The following is a 17424-nucleotide window of genomic DNA, read 5'->3' on the forward strand; positions in this document are numbered from 1 at the left end:
TACACACCTGGCCAAAAGCCCACATAACAGCCTATTTTTTGACAACTTCATCAGTCTTCAATTTTTTTAAACCCTTGTCTCTGTAATTAGATTACATTAGATACTATTAACATTTTTGTGCTTATTTTCTTTTAATAGTCCCTCCCAGTCTCCACAGCTATTTCATGATGACACACACTCCAGGATAGAGCAGTATGCCACCAGGTAAGAAACATACAGACTTCTTATTTTAATTGCACCTCTGCATTTTGGGATTGATTCCTGCAGGGTGAAGTGTATGTTATGTTGAATGGACAGTATTTATTAAAAAGGCATGACTAAGTCTCATGACTTTTTAATACCCAGAGGAAAGTTAAATCTTTCCACCCCAAGAGTTGGGGAGTTATCCTAACTAAAATGTAATGATATTGAATGAAATACATACATCAAAATTGTTGTTGATCAGTATAGAATGGATAGTGTTGCAGCATTACTGTGGGATTTCTGCAAATGTTAGTTTCTGCAAATGTTAGTTTCTTTCCATTCTGACCTTCTAATATGTCTAGTCTTCATAAATAAAGACCCAGCATGGAAAGGTACATAATTGAAAATATCAATTTAACCACTGAACTTCAGCGGAGGGTAAAATAAAGTAAGGAATAAACTGCCATTTAATTTGATTCTGAAACAAACTGAGGAAGTATTGCATTTACTTGCATCCATTTTTAGAGGGCGGTAGAATAGTATATTTGATTGTAGATTAGTCTCCCAAGCAACATGGTGGAAGCTCTGTGATTTGAGTCATAACAGTAAAAAAGTAGATGGGACAAAACTCTTGACAATTCCTTAGGAAACAATCTTGTATCATGTGGGAAGAAGGACTAGGGACTGGATAGGTCTTTTTCATCTCTGGGGTCCTGAGATTCTAAGAGATTTCTGCATCGTGCATACTAACTGTTTTGGGAAAGAGTTGCTGACCTAATATAAAATTTTCTTATTTAGCGACTATAGAATATATTATTTTCTGAAAGAAAGTTTTCATTGAATAAGTCCTAATTCTTGGAGCATAAATGATTTTCTGCAAAGTAACCTCAGAGCCATTTTGTAAACCTCCCCTCCTTTCACTTGAGGCTACAGCTGTATTTGTAAATGTGTATTTGCAGCTCCAGTTGTAAATAGTGAATTTCTGTTCTACATCAGAAGAATAAATTGTTACAAATAGACTGTCAGAGGATCTCAACCTTTTTCTTTCAGAGGTCCTTCTCCCCCCCCCCAACATGCTATTAAAAACTACGCGACCCTCCTGTGCCACAATAACTGGTTTTCTGCATATAAAAGCCAGGACTGGCATTAGGGTAGCAAGCAGCACAGTTGCCTGGGGCCCTATGGCACAGGGGCTCCCACAAAGCTACATTGCTCAGGGTTCGGCTTCAGCCCTGGGTGGTGGGGGTCCGGGCTTCAGATTCATGTAGTGGGGCTTCAGCTTTCTGCCTGGGGCCCCAGCGAGTCTAACACTGGCCCTACTTGGTGGACACCCTGAAACCTGCTTGTGGCCCCTAGCGGGCCCTGAACCCCTAGTTACGAACCTCTGGACTATGTGACAGATTCTCTAGGGCCATACTCGGAGCCAGTACCCCAGTGTGTTTTGCTAGGGCAGAGTTGCTATGCTGCCAAGATCTGCTGAGTGCTGCAGTGACTGTATGGGCATTTCACCTCTTTGCGCCCAGGAGAGTGGGAAGTTCAGCACTGTTCAACCCTAGAGGTATGTGCTTACAATTCACCTTCAGACAACAAAGAAGCTGATTTGTATCTAGAACCGGAGCTTATCAGTTTTGCTTTATGCACTGCAACAGAAATATCTAGTCTCCTCACATTTCATTTCTTGTTTTTTAAAGGCAATGCAGAGCTTATATCTGCTAGTCAAAATCAAATAATTTGGTATAACTTGCCATTGAATTTATCTAAACGCACCACAAAGAAACAGCTTCAAAACCATCTTAAAAAACATTGTAGCTGTAAAGGAAAATGCAATCAGAAAAGGACCAATTATACATACAAGGGGGAAAAGTAACACTTAAGTGCTACCTATTACCAGCCACAACTTCCTCATTTTGATTTGACAATTAATGTTTTTGTCCTTCTCGTCTTGCCATTAATAAATATAAGTGGATACATAACTGGTTGAAAGCCTATACTCAAAAGTAGTTGTCAATGGGCCACTTTCAAAATGGGATGACTTATTTGGTGGGGTGTCATAGGGGTCTGTCCTGGCTCCAGTACTTTTCAACATTTTCATTATTGACTTGCATAATGGAGTGAAGAGCAGCTTATACAAGTTATGGGTGACACCAAGCTGGGAGGGGTTGCGAACACTTTCAAGGAATGGATTAGAATTCAAAATGACCTTAATAAGTTGATCTGAAATGAACAATAAAGATATGTGCCACATGTTACACTTAGGAAAGAAAAATCAAATGCACAAATACTAAATGGGGAATAACTGACTAGAAAATAAGTACTGTCGACAAGGATTTGGCAGTCACAGTGGATCACAAATTACATATGAGCCAACAGTGTGATGCAGTTGCAAAAAAGGCTAATATCATTTTGGCGTGTATTTCCAGGAGACATGGGGGGTAATTGTCTTGCTATGCTCAGCACTGGGGAGACATCAGCTGGAATACTATATATAGTTTTGGAGAGAGTGTAGAGGAGAGCTACAAAAATGATAAAAAGTTGAGAAGACCTGGCCTAGGAGGAAAGGTTTAAAAAAAAACTGGGCATGGTTAGTGTTGAAAAAAGAAGACTGAGTGAGAACCTGATAACAGTCTTCAAATATATTAAGGGCAGTTACAAACAAGACTCTGATCAATTGTTCTCCATGTCCATTGAAGGTAGGACAAGAAGTAATGGGCTTAAGGATAGATATTAGGAAAAGCTTTCTAACTCTAAGTATATAGTTAAGTTCTGGAATAGGATTGCAAGGGAGATTGTGGAATCTTCATCACTTGAGGTTTAAAAAAACAGGTCAGACAAACATGCAACAGGGTTGATCTTGATATGCTTAGTCCTGCCTCAGCACAGGGAGCTGGACTAGATGACCACTTGAGATCCCTACCAGCCTTACATTTCTATGATTATTAAAGGCTAAAATCATAAGCACTTTAGTTGCTCAGATATGTGCCATTCATGTGGGAAAATGTAGCACCAATATCCATGTGACAATAAAAAATAGGTCAGTGATATAATTACACACAAAAACATGCACAACTCCATTGAGCCCAGCTTGAAACCAGACAAAAGCAAGGAAACTTGGATTTAAGAAATAAGTTGGCCTCCATCGGAGTGATGTCAGTATTTTTAGTCTGTCTATCCTTTATTCATCCTGTTGCACTTAGATTTTATGATTCATAGAGCCCAGGTGAAAACCACACTTCAAGATTACTGTAGAGCAGTAAGTGGTACCATAATAGATAATTCCATTAGTCCCATTTGTGATGACTCCATGCTGGCCTGACCAATCCTGATTATGGTCATACTGCTATAGAAAGGGGAGTTGGAAGTGTTCTGAACCACATGTTACTGATGGATGGGTCCTTGAGGATTACAGAACTATAACTGTACCTACCATGTTCAGAAGCTAAAAGAAAATGCTAATTACTTGTATAACTTGACCTTCTTAAATTAATGGAACTGTTTTTCTTCTATTAATATATGCTTAAGAGAAGTGAAATTATTTTAGTGACACCTTATATTCTGCATGCCAGTTTTATATGCCTGCATATTAAAACTGGGTTGTTTTTTGTTATTGGTCCAACTGGTATTTCTCTTTCAAAATGCAGAACATTTATGATTGACCTGAGCTCTTGTGCTGAATTCCCCCTTTCAGTTACTTAGGGAAGGAGTCGAGTGTTTTAAAATATTCAACAAATATTGTTCATACTATAAATAGTAACATAATTTGTTTGAGTAGCTGGCAGTGACTATTCTGTGTAGGTTGTCTAATCTTCCATTCTAGGAGATTGCCAGAAAGATACCTCACAAGAAAAGGCACAATGACTATAGCTTTATTAAATCAATACAAATGTAAACAAATGAAGGTGGTCTTTGCAGCAAAGCTGCAAAAGCAAAATTGATTGAAGCTGTCAATCTCAAGCCTTTTATTCTGATTGGCAGGTCCCAAAATCAAAATGGCTACTTAGATATATTGTCTGGCTCAGCCAGGCCTGGACCACAAGCCATGCTCCATTCCTGTAGCCCAACGGTTAGAGCTGTCTCTGAGGCAGACTTCGGGTGACCTCTGCTGGTTGGTCTCTCTGTCCCAGCTACATATTGAGTCTCTCAGTTCTGGGGGATATACATCCCTCCTTGCCTACTGTCCCAGCCCAAGCAGCTGAATCAATTTAACCCCTAAGAAAGACTACCCCCACCTCAAAGATACAATATAAATAAGAAATGGGGCAACCTGAGCATGATTCTGGTTTCAGAACAGAAAAGAGTTAATAAACATACATTCAGCAATTAAGGACCAACACAATATCCCAAGGATAAGGACTCAGAATTTCTGGAGCAGAGAAGCATACAAATAATAAATAGCAACCAGGAGAGCATAATTCTAGACTCTCTTCTTCTGCTGACTGGCATCAATAATTCTGTACATGTCACAACCCTAAAAATATTGGCGCCAAGATGTTATAAAAGGAGATATTTGTCGTCTTTATATCTTCTAGTGTCTCCTGCATTACACCAAATTAATTGTTAGAATTTTAATGATCTTAAACAAAAGTCTGGGTATTATCTTGCCCTTTAATACTCGACATGTATCAATGGTGGCTGTGTATCAGAACTGGGGTATAATCTAAAGCAGTAAAAGGTCTGTTCCAAAGCCCATTGACATCAATTAATTTCAATGGTCTTTCGATCAGAGCTCACATTTTCAGAGCTGCTCAAGTTTTAGTCATTTGTTGACCACTGACCTTTATATAAAAGCCAGATTTGTAAAATTTTTGGTGGGGATCAAGGGGTGAATCTTCCAGCAGTGATGTAGGGGATGGAGCACCCTATACTTGAGTGTCTGGGGGGTGGTGATCCCCCAGGTAAGAGAAAAAAATTAAAATAAGCTCTGGACCTAACTCCCACTCCAGATGGAAAGATGGCAGCTCAATAAATGGGGCAAGCCCAGGAGGGCCCCCATTCCACAGAAGAAGAAATGGTGGTTCAGTAACTTGGGCAGCCTGGTTACCAGGCTATCATCACTCATTCTGGAGCAGGCCCAGAAGCAGAAGATGTAGAGGAGGCAGCTTGAGGAGGTGGCATCCTTGCTGCCTCCACCTATTCTTCTTCTAGGCCTGCACCAGGAGGAGAGGGGTACCCTGGATTCCCCGTGGGTCTTCCCAGGTTACCAAGCCATCATCACTCATTCTGGAAGGGGGAGCTGGATCAGAAGTTCTGGAATGCTTTTCTGGCTCCAAAAGGAAGTTCCAGAACTCCGTTCTGGCACAGCTTGAATGCTGGTATGGGGGCTTTCTCCTCTGCGGGGGTGCCAGCTCCAAAGCAGCCCCAGAATATGGGTGGGGCATGGGACCCATGGGCCCATATAACCAGACAGTATAGATATTTATGGGAGTTGCATTGAACTAAAATGCCCATCCCTACATTTTGAAAACTTAGGGATACTTTCTTAAAATCATGTAGACATTTGTTTTACCAAGGATGTTTTAGTAAGTACCAATGTCCACCCTGTCTCTCCAGTCCAGAACCTGGGAGACTCTTCAGCTGTTCCCTGTCCCTTCTGCCAAACATGGAGGCCATATGTGAACCTCTATAAGAATAATTTCTTACGGTCTACAAAGCTAAAACTCTTGTCCCCATCATTTCCCAATATCCTCCTTCAACACACAGCCACAAATATAATCTCCCCTGCCTATCACTCTGTCCCCTCCCTCTTGCTTTTGAATCCATCCTCCAACTCCCCCATTTTTCCATCACATCATGTTCAAATGTCTTGTCCTCACTTTCAAGGCTCTTTGCAACGCTGCCCTTATTTATCTAGCTGCTTTTCTCTCACATTATATCACCCCCTCTGCCATGTCACCAGTGCTTACCTCATTAGTCCACTTTTTCCACAGCCATCCTCATTTTCCACCATTATGTCTATTTGAGGAGTTTTGTAAACTGTAATGATAGGCTCTGTGTGCTGTTGAGAACTGTTCCAAACATGTCTTCACAGGACTAAAATAACAGGGGAGGAAGTATGATGTAGTGGCTAGAGCAGGGGTGGGCAAACTACAGCCCGCAGGCCGAATCTGGCCTGCGAGCCGTTTTAAGCTGGCCCACGAACTCCAGCCAGGGCACCGGGTCAGGGGCCACACCACATGGCTCAGCCATGCTCCAGCTGGGACACTGGGTTGGGGGCCGCACCACGTACCTCCTGGAAGCAGCCGCATGGCCCCTCTCTGTGGGTCAGGGGCTGCTTCACACATAGGAGCTATAGGGATGTGCTGCTGCTTCCAGGAGCTGCTTGAGGTAAGTGCCGCTCAGAGCCTTCTCCCCACGCCCTAACCCTCTGCCCCACCCCTAGTCTCCCTCCTGCTCTCCAAACCCCTCGATCCCAGCATGGAGCACCCTCTTGCAACCCCAAACCTCTCATCCCCAGCTCCACCCCAGCCCTGATCTCCCTCCTGCCCTCCAGACCTCTCGGTCCCAGCTCAGAGCACCATCCTACACCCCAAACTCCTCATTCCCAGCCCCACTTCAGAGTCCACAGCCCCAACCAGAGCCCTCACCCCTCCCGCACCTCAACTTTGTGAGAATTCATGGCCTACCATACAATTTCTATTCCCCAATGTAGCCCTCAGGCCAAAAGTTTGCCCACCCCTGGGCTAGAACGCAGGCCTGGGAGTCAGAGGATCTGGGTCTATTCCTAGTTTTGCTACTGAGTTGCTGAGACACCTTGGGCAAGTCACTAAAGCACTCTGTGCCTCAGCTTGCCCTTCTGTGAAATAGTGATAGTTATGCCACTTTTCTATTTTACAGGGGTGCCTTGAAGTTAAATTTAGAATTTTTTTTCAAGGCCACATAGATGCTTACGTGGGCAACATTACAGATGGAGACTAGGATTGTTATTACTGCAGGCTTATTCAGTGTGAGCTAATGCTGAAGATCTACAGGAGATCAAGGTCTAGAAATAGAGGATTATCTGAATGCCATCTTATGAGTTAAAAACGTGACTTCCAAATACACAATCCAGTCTAGATAGTGCTATTCCATCACATGCTATACCATGCCTCCACTTCAGTGGAATAAGGTGACCAAGAATATCAAGAGTCCTTTATCTTATAATAGGTTTTCCTTCATTGCCTCTAATTTTTTCAAAGAAGGCTAATTCATTTACAGATTAAATAACTTGCTCTTAGACAAAAAAGAAAACTAACAAAAATGAGCCATGGGGTGGTGCACACTATATTTTTCTTCAGTTCAAATATGTCTATATAATGTAAGTGGTAATTTTTCTTTATAGTGAATGCCATAGTAGCTTCCCTAGGATCCTAGAAATTAGAACAGGAAAAGAAAGACCTATTAGGTTATTTGGTCCAACTCCCAGAGGACAGAGGTAGTGCAGGTTTCAGGTCTCTGAACGGGAAGTACTCCTGGCGTGAGGAGGGAATTTCACTTTCCTGAGGTCAGTATAAGTTTGATGAAAGATATTTGATTGTTTCTGTTGTTCTTTATTTTATTTGTTGCACATTAGAGTCATCATTATTTCCAACGTTAACTCAGTAAATCTCTTATAACCAGGTTGAACTCCTTCAACTTCAGGCGTTTATCAACAAGATAAATCCAGTGCTGGAAATTCTTCTTGTCTTCTATTTTAATCTTCAGTGATTTCTTTAATTATTTTTAGTCAGTTATTGGATTTGAAAATGTTAAGAGACATCCTTACGGTTTTGTAGACTCCAAGAGGGTGGTTCCATAGAAATATTCAGTAGAGTAATAAGGGGAGTTGTCTGTGCCACCCATGGATCTACACACACCATTAAATGTTTCTAGAATGGCTTGTATTCCTTTTATGCAGTGAAAACTACTGAATAGACCTGAAACAATTTCTAGCACATCTTTAAAGAAACAAATTACCAAGATGATGTTTGCTCCATGAGCGTTCAATTTAAATGATTGTCATTCTGTGTTCCTTATCTTATTCTTTCCATAATGCTGCGCAAACTATACAATAACAAGATAACATGTCTGCAAGATAGCATGACAAAAACAGTTTATATTTTTAATTTATAAAAATGTAATACCCAAACCTTTAAATTAATTCTATTAAAATGGGAAATACAGGCAATAGCTCCCCACGGTTATTCTATATTAATTTATGATTTTTCCAGGAATATGTCTGTTAATACTTTATAGGTCAATTTGTCCATTGTGCAATAGTATTTATTTAAGCATAGCTTCAAAGGTTCCATGATGATTGTGATAATGCTAATGAAAATCTAATGGTCTTCTATTGGATTGCCAAATAATGTACTTGCTGCAGATGAGTGGGCAGGCAGACTTTGTTAACTCACTTAAAGTTTTCTCATAAAAGTCCATCCATATCAGTGGTTCATACCACTGCGCTCTATTTTCTGGTTTCAGAGTAACAGCCGTGTTAGTCTGTATTCGCAAAAAGAAAAGGCGTACTTGTGGCACCTTAGAGACTAACCAATTCTATTTTCTGTGGATAAACCTATAATGTCACCATATTTTCTAGTTTTGTTAAAATACTTGGAACACCTTAGTTATTAGTGTGTTTTTGTTATCCATCCATCCATCCATCCACATTGCCTTTTCTGTGAACTACCAGCAGTTTAGGGGTTCAACCCTCATCAACTTCAAGAATTGGCATATCTGAAACACTCCCAAATAGAATGATCCCAGTCTGTTTTCTCTGCATGGTCTCCCAAAGTCACATTTCTCTTTTCTTTCAGGCTGGCACAAATGGAAAGGACCAATGGTTCCTTGTTGACAGACAGCAGCTCCACCACAGGAAGTGTGTAAGTAAATCAAGCAATTAGAGCTACTGGGAAAGGCCAACTCATTTGATTATAAATGTCTAATTAATATAATCTTCATTGGTTGCAGTGCTGAATTTTAGTCCCAATCAAAGTAGGTAATAAATGGGGCGCAAAAAAGCCTGCATAAATTTTATGCTTCCAAGCAGTAATGGTATAAATTGGCAGGGTTTGTTCAGCTTGATGTGTCATTTAGTGAAGTGGTTCTGCCTCAAGAAATTGGGTCATTTCAGCTGAAAGGCACATATAAATTCATTCTAGTTTAGCCCATTAATTTAAAGGAGAAAAAAGTTATTCAGTAGAGGAATATACAGTGCTAGAACTGTGTTGTTACTTGTGCAGAACAATTATATTGATTTTGCCAGCTATTGGCTCATCTACACGGAGACACATTGTTATTAGCGTTATGGGATATTTTGCTTATAAAAAGCTTTAATTGAGATGAACTGATGTGCTGAATAAAAAAGATACCAAATTCCTGATAGATTAAATATGAATAATTTTTCATTGTCAAGCAAAAATATCTGAAAAACTTCTTATGTCTTTGCCAAGACCGAAATTGGGAGCTTTGTGAACGTCCAAGCATAGGAAGATAAATCCTGGCTCTTTTTAGCTATTTGTGATATTATCAGCTCTTGCAGGGGAAACACAGATCTTTGTTGTTCAATTTTCATTAGGTAGAAAGCCCTTTCATTTTTAAAATTAATGTATTTATTATTTTAAAACCTAATCATGTATTAAGTTTAAGTATGACTTTCATTAGTGATTTGAAATTTCAAAAAGTTTGTTTCAAAGAAACATTTAAGTTTACCTTGAAGTCTTCTCCATACTCCTGCACACTTGGTGCATTCTCGCTCTCACAATTTTTAAGCTACTAAATCTGTTTTCACATATTTCCTTACTAGTGAGTTCATCAGTGACTGGAATGCAGAGCTATCCTTTCTTGGTTCACTTGAAAAACTTGCAAACTCACTGCCTTTTGGCTTGTATTCATAAAAGGAAAAATTGAAAGCTGCTAAATGCCTACACATTTGGTTGAGTAGTTTATTTCCCAGTTAATGAATCTAATAAGATGGCGAGACAGATAAACCATGTATTCTAACATTTAAAACATAATTTGCACATGTAATATTTTATTAGTAATTCATCCCCTCTTTTGTCCTAAGATTTTGAATGTTTAAAACTCCTGGGTCTGAAATTGGTCTCAAGCCTCATAACAAAGGTTAATTCAGTAAATTCTGTCTATTATGATGCTGGGATGACTTCCAAGTTTAGGTCCTGATTCTGTAGAGAAAAGTTACACATGTGCTTAAGTATTTGTAAGAGCAGAGCCATAGGTGTCAAGGAGGGCAGCAACACTAACTCTTTCTTTCCAGTTGCGCCCTGGTTCTGATTACAGGTATTTTTCAGGCTTTACTTGAGATGTGCTTGAACTGGAATAATTGGATCCAATAACTAAATAAATAACCCCCACAAAATTGAAAAGTGTTTTGATTTAAAATTTTGATTTGGCCCTGTGACAGTCTGCTGGGGCTCCCAGAATTGTGAGTTACTGCTACTCCTCTGAGCCTCAGCAAGTGAAAGTTTTGCTACTGCTAAGTTGTATGACATACTAGCTTGTCTGCTCTGCCAGCAAACTCTTCAGGATTCTGCCAGTCCAGACCTTGCCTTGTAGGTAACAAACAGTGAAGCCCCAACTCCTGAGTTCCCCAGAGATGTCTCCCTGCCGTGTCTAGCCCCCTTACAGAATGCTCACAGAAGTTAAGTTTGCTGCTCTTTAAAGAGTCAGTAAGCAACAGCTCATTAATTTAGCTGGAATTTGACAAATTCTCTTATTTCAATCACAGCACTGTGTTGGTTTATATTATTAGTAAAACAAGTTTATCTAATAAAAGGACATAGGATTAAGTGATACCAAGTAGAAGGAATAAAGATAGAATGGGGCACGAGCAAACAAAAGTAAAAATATAGTTCTAAGACCAAAATCTGATTTAATAAAGTAGCGTCTCTTGTTCAAAGAAGTGTTTCTCACCAAGTCTCTTTTCCAACATAGCTGATTGGACTCTCTAGCCAGGACCTTGCTCAGTTCCTTTACCTCTTCAGGTGAAGAATACCAAAATGACTTTGTTTCCGCTTATATCTCCTAAAGTTTATTGACCCTGTTCCAAGAAGCAGGACGTTTTCCTGCTGTTCTTCTCTTCCTGTTGATTTTCCATCCTCCCCCACTGATTCATATGTAAACAGGGCTTCCATTGTTTTGATTCCATAATGCTTAATTTTACATTGGAGACAGCTGCCCTCCCTTCTGTTTGAGAGAAAACCTGTTTCTCCATGTGTTTGGTCCCACTTTAAAGCATAATATCAGTGAGTATCCATAATTCCTTATATAGTGTTAATGCATACATTTCACAATGGTTTTAATCAACAGTGTGTCCCAGGTTTACTGAATACACTTTTATAATACAGGAATATCGTATACAATTAGTTGATTCAATTGCTTATCATTTGAAGTTCAGACCCCCTTTGGATAGCCCTGTAAACCTTTGAAATGTATTCTTCTGTAGCATTTCCCCAGATAAAGTTTCTCTCTTCTGCTGGGGCATGGGCAGCATGCTGTCTTCTCCCCTGCTTACTAGCTTTATTTAGCTTCTATGTAAATGTATCTTCATTGTCTCCGCCTGACAAGCAAATGCACATTCTTTGTCTAAGGCAGACTGGGCTTGTGCATTGCTTTCCAAACACATTTTAAGAACATAATTCTAGTACGTATTTATTACTCTTAGTACATACCCCATACATACACCACTCAATGATTATCAGTATCAGTATCTTACCAGTTTGTATATGATACTTTACATGAAATCTTTTAGATTCAGATTATGACAACAGTGTGTTGGCTATAATAAGTATGTAATGCTTGACAAGACTTGATGACACAGAGTGGTGAACCATCAATGGGCCCCTGTCACAGGCCCACTGTAGATATAGAAGACATCTATGAAATTCAGATCCAGATCCCAGTTCAGGTCCTGAACTTCTGTAATACCTGGGATTTTGGTTCAGGCCCATCTGAAGGTTTTTTAGATACAACATACCACAGAAATGAAATCTCTGGATGTGAATAACCTGAACTTTATGGGGTGGCTGAAATTTAGGTCAAAATTTTTAATCTCAGGCTCATCTAATATAAACCTATCTGGGCAAAATCCCTATATCTTAGTGCATTCTGCTGGGCCTCAGGAGAGAATTACTGATTTGTAAATCAAATTCTGTACTGCTCATAATCAGAGCTCTGTTATTTGGTATTATTTTGTTGATCCCTGAGAGTCCTTCAGTGTATTGCAAACTTGTAATAGGGGCAAAGTCACTTTTAACATTGGAAAGTTGCTACTTCTGTCTTGTCAGCTGAACCCTGTTAATGAGCTTGTTAACACACTTTCATGCTCTAAAGCAGTGGTTCTCAAAGCCGGTCTGCCACTTGTTCAGGGAAAGCCCCTGGCAAGCTGGACCGGTTTGTTTACCTGCCGCGTCCGCAGGTTCAGCTGATCACGGCTACCACTGGCCGTGGTTCGCCACTCCAGGCCAATGGGGGCTGCGGGAAGGGCGGCCAGCACATAAGCATGGAAAGTGTCCAATGCAGAGTGTCCAAAATGTGTCTAAATCAAGCAAAATATTAGGACCTTCCTGATGTAAATATGTTAAAGAAAAGGAGAATTTTTTTTCCTTCATAGCCTTTGCTACATTAATTCTGGAAGAATGTTCTAAACATTTGAACAAGGGGGTCCTGTTAATTTTTCTTGTAGGTTAATTTAGTTTTAGCTGGGGCTATCAATTAATCGCAGTTAACTCAGGCGAATAACTAAAAAAAAATAATCTCTATGAAAAAAATTAATCGTGATTAATCACACTGTTAAACAATAGAATAGGAATTGAAAGTTATTAAATATTTTTGGATGTTTTTCTACATTTTCAAATATATCAATTTCAATTACAACACAGAATACAAAGTACTCAATATAATTTTTAATTAAAAATGTTTGCACTGTAAAAATGCTAAAAGAAATAGCATTTTTCAATTCACCTCCTATGAGTACTGTAGTGCAATCTCTTTATCATGAAAGTGCAACTTACAAATGTAGGGGTTTTTTTTACATAACTACGCTCAAAAACAAAACAACATAAAACTTTACCGCCTACAAGTCCACCTAGGGTATGTCTACACTACTCGCTGGATTGGTGGGAAGCAATCGATCCAGCGGGGGTTGATTTATCACATCTACTCGAGACTTGATAAATCAACCCCGAGTACTCTCCCGTCGACTCCTGTACTCCAGCTCCACGAGAGGCGCAGGCGGAGTCAATGGGGAAGTGGCAGCAGTCAACTCACCGCGGTGAAGACACCACTGTAAGTCGATCTAAGTACGTCGACTTCAGCTATGTTGTTCACGTAGCTGAAGTTGCGTAACTTAGATCGATTCCTCCGCCCCACCCCCCAGTGTAGACCAGGCCTCAGTCCTACTTCTTGTTCAGCCCATAGCTAAGCAAAACAAGTTTGTTTACATTTACGGGAGATAATGCTGCCCACTTCTTATTTACAATGTCACCTGAAAGTGAGAATAGGCGTTCACTTGGCACTGTTGTAGCTGCCATTGCAAGATATTTACATGACCGATGTGCTAAAGATTCATATGTCTCTTCATGCTTCAGTCATCGTTCCAGAGGACATGCTTCCATGTTGATGAAGCTCATTTAAAAAAAAAAAAAAGCGTTCATTAAATTTATGACTGAACTCCTCAGGGGAGAATTGTACGTCTCCTGCTCTGTTTTACCTGCATTCTGCCATATATTTCATGTTATAGCAGTCTCGGATGATGACCCAGTACATGTTGTTCGTTTTAAGAACACTTTCACTAAAAATTTGACAAAATGCGACGAAGATACCAATGTGAAATTTCTGCAGATAGCTACAGCACTTGACGCAAGATTTAAGAATCTGAAGTGCCTTCCAAAATCTGAGAGGGACGAGGTGTGGAGCATGCTTTCAGAAGTCTTAAAAGAGCAACACTCTGATGCAGAAACTACAGAACCCAAACTGCCAAAAAAAGAACATCAACCTTCTGCTGGTGGCATCTGACTCAGATAATGAAAACGAACGTGTGTCAGTCCACACTTCTTTGGATTGTTAGCTCGCAGAACTCGTCATCAGCATGGATGCATGTCCTCTGGAATGGTGGTTGAAGCATCAAGGGACGTATGAATCATTAGCACATCTACAACAATGCCATACAAACACCTGTTCTCACTTTCAGGTGCCATTGTAAACAAGAAGCAGGCAGCATTATCTTCTGGTAATATAAACCAATTTGTTTGTTTGAGCGATTGGCTGAACAAGATGTAGGACTAATTGGACTTGTAGGCTCTAAAGTTTTACATTGTTTTATTTTTGAATACAGGTTTTTTTGGTACATAATTCTACATTTGTAAGTTCAACTTTCATGATAAAGCAATTGCACTACGTTATTTCTATTAGGTGAATTGAAAAATACTATTTCTTTTGTTTTTTACAGTGCAAATATTTGTAATAAAAATAAATACAAAATGATTTTGTATTCTGTGTTGTAATTGAATACATTTTCAATATATTTGAAAATGTAGAAAACATCCAAAATATTTAAGTAAATGTTCTATTGTTTAACAGCACAATTAATCGTGATTAATTTTTTTAATCATTAATTTTTTTAATCGTTTGACACCCCTAGTTTTAGCAAATACAGCTAAATCTAATGGCTATTCATTTATAAAATAGATTATTCCCCTTTGTTGACTCTAAACTCAGAATGATCATGAGGAAAAAGATTAAGATATTCCTCATACTCTTTCCCCAAATGTTCTGGTGTCTCACAGAGATCCTGGTCATGTCGTTTGAGAAACACTGGTTTAGTGTAGTAAATGGAAAATGAACATTATTGAGAAAATAATTATTTTGAATTTATACTCATTTTAATCTATAGCATTAATGAAATAAGTTGTAATGATCTGCATAAAGCAATAGGCCAAAACTCAGTACTGTATCAGTAAATACTGATAATTTTTGTTAACATAACTAACTTTTTCTTCTCTTCTACTTTTTAAATGTTTGTGAAATGCCACAATGTATAATTAGAAGTAACTTTTTATATTATCCTATATAACTATTCTATCAAATCTGTACATGTACCATACCTAAGAGGTTGAGATCTATTTAGAATATGCACATATGTCTGCTACGACAGACAATACATTTCTCATTAATCCCTTTGCTGTTAGTCTCACTCCACACCTTCTATGCTGCCAATGCTGGTGAACATGCCACCAAAAACTGTGCCGTGTTAGAACTTACCTTGAACATTCAGCAGCACAGCAGCCATGTTCTCCCTCAAAGTGCCTAAATCAGCTAGTGACAATCAAGAAATTAAAGACCATCCAGTCAGAGAGAGAAATTAATTTCAGTTGGCAATAAATTGGGAAAAGAACAGATAAGCAAAAGTGAAAGCGGGAGAGAGAAATTTTGACAACGATGTTGAACCTTCAGGATTTTGCTATTTTTCACAACAACGCTAGGTCAAAGGGGGAAATACAATTATCACCAGCACGTTCAGGTTAGTGCATAAGATTTAATTTACTATCTGGTTTTCTCAATCAAATAGAATCAAGAATCCACCAGAGCTCAGAATGATTCTGTCAGAAAGACTTGATCTTTTTTTAGAGCTCAGACTGAATGCTCTGAAAGACGTGGGAAACTACACCCATTTGCCCCTTATTCTCCATATACTTATGCATACAATCTATATACACCTATTTAAAGATATCCACACACACACACACACAGAATAGCGTGTTTCAAGTGCAGGTTTCCATGGCTTGTTACGTGAGATGCACCTCTCTTAAATTTGACCTTCCTGCAGCCCATTTTTACACCTTAGTGCTGTCATTCTGCTAAATGGCACAGGCACTAAACACTACAGTGCAGTCTTATAACTTCTCCATCTTCATGATCCTGATTTTGAATCAAAGTAAGCTGAAAATCTACAGTGGAATAACTACTGAAAAAGGCTGAGGAGTTGATTTTGATTCTCTGCTTTTAGAGGTTGTTGCCTACCGTCCCCTATCAGTTCTGGAAAAGAAAGTGTAATGGATTCGCAATATCAAAATGTTTGTTTGCCAGAGTGCATTTGCTGCTTCCTTGTCTTGTAGGCCATTCTGTCATCATGAAACCCTGAATTAAAACTCCGGTGCCACTAATAGATCTATCTTAATTACTGTCATGAGATTTGTTAGTGCAGACACAAGGTCCTGCCTTTCAGACCAATAATTTAGCGAGGCAGACAGAAGGTTGAGGGAGAGATACATAGCAGAGATTCATCTTTTCCTTAAGTAGATTTCTTCCTTTATCTGGTGTTCATTGAACAGGAATGTTATCTGTAAGAATGTGCCGCTTATAATGGACAAATCAATACTTCCAATCTTTGTCCTCTGTATTCAATGTGAGGTAGCCACAGTGAGAGAGAAGGGGAGAAAATCTCCTGTCCTGAATGAATATGATTGTAGAGTTCGAAATAAAAAAAAAATTAGTAGTTTTTTTTATCAGTTTGTATTTATCTGTTGCAGTCACAGCAGCTAGTAGCAGTACCATGAGGGTTCTGTCAGACGTTATTATTTGTAAATTTCATTTTTCAGTGTCTTATAAATGTTATGCAAAAATTCACAGATTATCACGTCATGCCAGAAATGACAGAACAGGACTTTAACATATAAGAATTCAGCTTTGGGAGCACTTTTTAAAAAAGTTCTATTTTAGACGTCAGTGCTTAATGAATAAACTTGTAATTTAGACAGTGCTTTTTTGGTATCTATTTAAAAACTAATTCAAGTAGCCAAAATAGAAATATTTTACTTCGTGTATCACCTGAACTTTTCACAAAAACGTCTCTCTCTCACCATAAGGATGTCTCTGCACTTCAAAATGATGCCATTCGTTCACAACAGCCCTGAAGAAATAGTTGCACTCATCAGTTAAATGAATGTTTTAGACCATCTTTTTTAAAAAAAAAACAAAAAACTTGATTTCACAATGTTCTGTCTCTTCGGTCTGGTTCAGTGCTGTGTTGTGGCACTCGCTTCTCACCTGAAGAGTGAGGCTAGAATTGCCAGCATTTCTCAGTATGTCCAAGAACATGCCGCTTTGAGTGGGGTGATTCTGTATGGCTTCCAGGATTTTAAGAAGCACAAGTTCATGGGTCCAGATCTAATGCATCCAAGGATGCTGAGGGAGTTAGCTAGTATGATTGCAGAGCCATTGGCCATTATCTTTGAAAAGTCGTGGTGATTGGGGGAGGGGGTCCCAGGTGAT

The 17424-nt window shown here is 39.2% G+C and overlaps 1 protein-coding gene across 3 annotated transcripts in view; it reads left to right on the top strand.

Moving 5' to 3' along the window:
• UTRN (utrophin) overlaps nucleotides 1–17424 on the top strand; it is a 577632-nt gene that overhangs the window by 522424 nt on the left and 37784 nt on the right. For all 3 annotated transcript variants that reach the window (XM_048844328.2, XM_048844327.2, XM_048844330.2), the window contains 2 exons: nucleotides 139–204; nucleotides 8952–9017. In XM_048844328.2, coding sequence (XP_048700285.2) covers nucleotides 139–204; nucleotides 8952–9017 — 132 coding nt within the window. The remainder of the gene's footprint in view (nucleotides 1–138; nucleotides 205–8951; nucleotides 9018–17424) is intronic.

The sequence above is a fragment of the Caretta caretta genome, chromosome 3 (assembly GCF_965140235.1).
Source record: "Caretta caretta isolate rCarCar2 chromosome 3, rCarCar1.hap1, whole genome shotgun sequence".
In the NCBI taxonomy this organism is placed as follows: Eukaryota; Metazoa; Chordata; order Testudines; family Cheloniidae; genus Caretta; species Caretta caretta.